The sequence below is a fragment of the Anolis sagrei genome, chromosome 4 (genome assembly GCF_037176765.1).
Source record: "Anolis sagrei isolate rAnoSag1 chromosome 4, rAnoSag1.mat, whole genome shotgun sequence".
NCBI lineage: Eukaryota > Metazoa > Chordata > Lepidosauria > Squamata > Dactyloidae > Anolis > Anolis sagrei.
In genome coordinates this window covers 57,398,443-57,404,442 of record NC_090024.1, presented here as the reverse complement: position 1 = coordinate 57,404,442, position 6,000 = coordinate 57,398,443, and the positions used below count along the sequence as shown (strand labels likewise).

The window sequence follows — 6,000 nt, the reverse complement described above, 5'->3', positions numbered from 1 at the left end:
TTAATAATAAATGTATGTATGTTGGTTTCAGAATGATAATCCATACATGCCTATGACAGGCATAATCCCACTGAAAGAATTTTCATCTCATCTCTTATAAACACAGCGCTTTTCAATATTCTGCTCATATATTCAGTTAATATTACAGTGTGCGATGATTACATGAATAGAAATTGAGCAAAGTGGAGTAGATGTGACATTTTCGCAACCTATTGGTAAATGGTGAAATACCTGAAAGGGCTTTCCCTGATCCATGTTTTAACATTAACCGAAGAAAGAAAAAAAATGAAGAAAGCATTATCTTTTACCTAGAACTTTATTCACACATTGTTCATCTGCAATAAAACACCTACTTTATATTTATTTTCCATGTGTGCCCCTTTCTAAAATAACTTGCGAGGACTAAAATGGATGAAAATATGACCAGACATTATCACATGCTCAAACCCTAGCCTGAATTTCTTAATCGTGAATTTCTTAATCATCAGATATCCTAAGAATTATGTGCAACTTCTGCCGCTCCGTTTATAAAAACTGGGATCACAGATATTCATGAGGTTATTACTGTTCATATGGCAGGTTTTTTATATGATGGCCATGTTTTTCTTTGTGAACTTTCCTCTCCGATAATGTAGATACCACTGTGTGACATTTTCCATTTTGTTGCTATAAAGAAAACGGGAAATAATAAAGGAGCCATTATCATAAAAACACATTTCTGCATTAATTTAGATATTGGAAATGCACTCACACCCACACAATTTAGGAAGAAAACTGCCATTGGTTTGCATAATTTGCATTTATAAATCCAGTTTCATCCACTACAGAGTTCTTTGCCCCTGCCCATCTGCAATTCTGTTTCAGTCTGTCATTTTAAACACCCTCTCTTATTTCACATCTCGGTGTAACAGCAAAAGCCACTTTTATTAAAATACTTCCCTAAACCTCTGGGTCTAATATTCAGTATATGTACTTGTAAGTTCTGTCCTGCTGAAATAAGTCAAACTCACTTCTAAAAATGTATTAATAAGCTTTAGATGTTTGGATCAGAGTACATTAAAGGGTAGAGGGGGGAGACCTTAATTTTCACAGGTACTTTATGATCGACTGTTAAAAATGCAATTCTGCCTAATGAGGCTCTTGATGAATTCATTAGAAGGTGGAGAAACAAGTTAATACAAACAATCTATTGAACAGAAAACACACTTTCTCCTGAATTGAAGGGCAACTACTGAAATTAAGTTCTATTAAAACACAAGTTCTATTAATTTAACACAGATTTGAACATCCTAAGAGAAAATGATCCTCTAATAATAATAAATTAAAATGAAGCCATACAGCAATACACAAACCTTCCATTCTTTTACTAAAACCTTTCTCTAGAGGTCTTTAACCAGAGTTTTATCTTTTGAGGCACAAAATGCTCATGCCTTTGCAAAACCTTATTTATTCTCGTGGGCTACATGTTAATTTATGGCAACTGTAACCATAGCTCAGTAGCCCACCTGCTCTTATGTGTCTCAGATCAATAATGCCCAATTTCTGCTTGCAGATGATTGTGTGTAGTGATTCTTCCTCCAAAAGGGGGAACCCTCTGTCTTCATACCATCCACTCCTCCGTCTTCATACCAACAGGAGATGTATTGGCTTATGGAACACAAGTGCCAAAATGTACCAAGACTTTTTCATACTTTGTCTAAAGGAGCTTTAAAAACAGTTTTCTGTTTTAATTCCAATTTATTTTGTTCAAGTGAAAGAAATTCAATCCAGTCACAAGATCCAAAATTAGCATTTTATTCAGAACATTGGGGTCAGGGGTGTATCATTTATATTCTGGTACATAATACAGAGGCAAAGCTGTTGTCAGACATCTCTCTGGTTTAAAAGCTCTTTTTTAACATACTGTGTAATTACTTGAGCCATTAGTAATAGGCTACCCCTTGAGTTCTCTCTCCCTCTCCTCTGTCTTCATTTTTTGTTTGTTTTTTTTGGTACAAATTATGTAAAACATTTGTGCTAAGAATTTTTTCCCTCCCCAAAACAAATAAAAAAACAAAAGCAAAAGAAATTAATTAAAAAAAACCCCAAATTTTGAGTACTCTAACTACAGCTCAACAATTGAATCAATGTCACTTGTTTGCAACCTGTTTGTAAATACTTTATCCATAACAAAAGATATAAACATGCAAAACCTGAATCCATAGTCCAAATAATACATACACATGTTTGGAAGTCTCTGCACTTTGTCATAGACTATGCCAATAAAACATTATGTACACATACCATTTTTTACAGTGAAGTGGGAAAAAAAGTACTGGAAAATGCTTTAAAAAATGTGTGTATGGATTAAGACCAAAATGTGTCTAACATTCTATCGTATGAAAAGAAAATCAGTTCTGCTACAAACGGGTGATATGAAAACTCCCTTTATTTGCAACCAGCTGCATAAGTTTTAGAATTTTAGTGAAAAACCCTAGCATCTAAAACTAGAAGTATTGTACATTTTTTTCATCTTTTCATGGCCTTGCCCTCACCTCCCCCAATAACAAAATTTTCCCATGAGGTTTTTTTTTCCTTTTTGATTTCCTTATTTTAATAAAAGCAATGCAATGTAACAAAACGCATGTTGAAGCATAGTGGTGATTGAACTTTCTGCCCACCCCAATGTGGTTTGTCTTATCTTTCCTTAAATCAGTACCATTTAAAGCCTTAAACATAAAACTAATTCAAATCTGAAAAAGGTACAAAAAGGCACATAAAATCCCAGTGCTTCTGTACTGTAAAATTCAAGTGTAACTGAGCTCAATTGTTTGTTTTTCTTTTTCCAAACAGCATTGGATGACTGATATTCCCAGTGAGCCCAAACAGGTTTGCAGCCTATGCCAAAGCCTTCAGCAAGCACTTGTGCTAGTAGACTACAAAGTTAAAGCCTAGCTTCTGTATGCTTGTTGGGAATACCAGTGGAAAGGTTTGTACTTGTCCAAACGCAATGCAGACCTCCTGGGCATTCAGTCATCGCCTCCCCCGTACATATCAGCAAGTTTCTTGAAACGTGGGCCCCAGTCATTTAGGTAGTCATAGTCTTGCTCTCCACCACTACTTGAAGAGTTGAGGGAGCTCAAAGATCCAGCAGTGGAACCACTCCCCTCATAGTCGAAGACTAGAAGGGAGTCATAAGGAGGTGCTGTGGGGTCGTTGTCTGCTGCTTTAAGTCCCTAAAACAAAAGAGGAAAAAAGGAGTGGGCATGATCGAGAGTAAAGACGCAGCAACTAGCCCCAACTGATTTCTACCAGTGCAACTGCCTTTGGTTTAAAACTGAAAGGAATGATGAAATATCATTGCTGTGAACTTGACAATCCTTCCTTTTCCTTGATGTAAGGGAGAAGTGAATAAAATGTTAAGAAGTGTACGATCACTAGAAATAATCTTTGCTAGCGACTTGCTTTTGATGATAACAGTCACACATGTGCTCCCCTACACTAGTAATAAAGGTACACTGCACACATCCTTCAAATGAGTCAATTCAAACATCCTAACGCTAGAGAATAAAATTGTTTTAGATATTGTAAATGCACTGTACAAAACTTGCATGGTTGCTGCTAATTGAACAAACCTATTTAACAACCTACCCAAATGCAGCAAGGCATTCAAATGAAGTGATCAAATATTAAAATGGCATGCACAGCAGTTAAATTTGGATGTGTCAGGGCTTATGTGCAGACTCAGCAACAGCAGCAGATGTGCAATAAACTCATGGGGGATAAGGTTAAGTCATCAGGAGGCCTGGTATGACTGAAGTATAGGGAGAACTACAATCATTTGCCTGCTTCTACTTCTTGTAAGCCTTAGAAATGAAATGCATTGAAGACAAAAGATGAGTTCCACCTAGACAGGTAGGATAAAGCAACCACTTTGCACTACCTCTAAATCAAGCATAGTCTTGGCAAATAAAACTTGTAAAAACACATTTGGGCCACCAACAGCATCAGCCCTATTTATTTTTGGCCCTGTTTTAAGATAGCTCACAATTGAGTTTCATCGTACAATTAAACAATAGTTTTTTATATCTGTTGTGCTGAAAGCTGTTGTGCTAAACCTAAAAGAAGCTCCAGCTAAAAACAAAACATAAAACCGGCCAACCTACCAATTCTTAACACATTTCTGTTTTTGAAACCAAACTACAATTCCACCTGTTAATCTGTTTGATGAACAAGAAAAGGGAAAATGTCAATTCTTTCCACCTATAAGATTCTCCTTGCAAAGAGTTATAGCAAACATTATAGCAGCCTTGTAAATATGTACTGCAGTGCTTGTCCTAGAGTGCAAGCTGTCATTTCAATTCTGCTTTCATGAGTATCAGTAAGGGTAGCTTGTGTACCTGGCTCTGGGATGGTAGTTTAAGGCTTCAATAAACAGATGTATCTTTTCTAAGGCACCAAATGTGCTGTTCTGTGTCAATCATCGGCATCAAGAATGAAGTGAGCAATCTTTTCAAGCCAGGAGTTAGACTCTTCTAGTTCAACATTCACTGCTGGCAGTGGATGATATAAAACTGCTGGTGCCATTGAGCTTATAGGATAAAACTGCAATGAAAAATTCAATGTTCCAGAGGCTGCACTTAATGTGCAAACTGTTTGCTGGAGAAGACCCTCTGTAAGGCAGTTTTGCAGAGGCACAATGCCACAGCTAAAATCATGTCAAAATCTGCATTTAGAGCAAGGCTAAGTATTTGTCCATTTCATATCCTAACCAGCTTAATTTGTTACCCAAATGTTAATACTGGAACACTGTACAAGGACAATCTGATTTGACTTCTAAAACATAAAAAAAACCTTTGAAGAGAAAGAGTCTGCACGCAAAACAACCTTATTTTTGTTTGTTATAATCAAAACAACCATTAGCACAAGTAAAGATTAAATGTTATGCTGATATGCAAAATTATATTGAATAAAAAAGTACAATTAATCTGATCTGACTATGTTGCTGCTGTGTGTGATTCATATTTTGTGTCCACAGAGTCATAAAAGTTTGGCAAGATCACTGGAAATCTCATTTGTAGTTTGGCAGGTAGAAAGCGTAAGTCTAAATTCTAATGATTACAAAAACACTCTTGAGCCATATCAAGTTTTTTGCTCTCCGAACACATATAAATTGGGCACTTATTATTTGCTTGAGCAGAATAGACAGTTCTGATTTTTGCATAGCAGGTTGGAAGCCATTTGGCTAGGTGGTCCAGTCTCACCCACTCTGGGTATAATCGCCGGAGTCTCATGTACAGGTATTTAACATCAGATGATAGATTTTTCAAAATGTGTGGGATATGGCCTGCAGAATCCCAACACAGGATAATGACAGAAGTTGAAGCCTCGTCTATACTATCATTATAATGCAGCTTTGAGACTACTCAAAACTGTAGTAGCCAGAACAGAAATGTTTGCTGCAGCATACATTTAAGAGCATACAGCACATTTTTAAAAAGTTTCAGGAAAGTTCAAGTTCAGCCAACAATGCACTGTAACAATGCCAAATTATCTCAGATCCAGGATGTAATGCAGAGCACATTGTAGACACCTTCCCCTGCTGATGCACATCAGAAAGGAGGCTGCCAAAAAGCACCCTAAGGGCATGACTGGGCAGCAGAGGACTATACTGAAAAGAGTAACTGTTTCCTTTCCCCATCTTCTGAAGTACTGGTGTTCATCTCTTCCAGAAATTTGGGGTAGGGGAGGGGGGAGACAGTTTGAGGTCAGGTTACATGGTTAATGTAATCATCCATTTGGCCTCAAAGCAAATCCAAACCTTATCAATCTAATTATCCCCACTACGAGTCAGTGTAGATGTGCCCTGCGACATTCTAGGAAGATATATTTTCCACTGCTTCAGATTCCAATCTTTTTGTATGGTGCATTTTTTTTTTTGCAAGATGCTTTTTGTGAATGCAAGCTTTTGGGTTGCATGGCAGAAACCAAACTAAAGACCAGCTATACATGATTTCTCCG

At 37.0% G+C, this 6,000-nt stretch overlaps 1 protein-coding gene across 2 annotated transcripts in view; it reads right to left on the bottom strand.

The window, feature by feature from the left end:
• Nucleotides 1-1,778: 1,778 nt before the first annotated feature.
• CDH2 (cadherin 2) overlaps nucleotides 1,779-6,000 on the bottom strand; it is a 158,085-nt gene continuing 153,863 nt past the window's right edge. For both annotated transcript variants that reach the window (XM_060775206.2, XM_060775208.2), the window contains exon 16: nucleotides 1,779-3,215. In XM_060775206.2, the coding sequence (XP_060631189.1) occupies nucleotides 3,009-3,215 (207 nt within the window). In that variant the 3' untranslated portion in view covers nucleotides 1,779-3,008. The remainder of the gene's footprint in view (nucleotides 3,216-6,000) is intronic.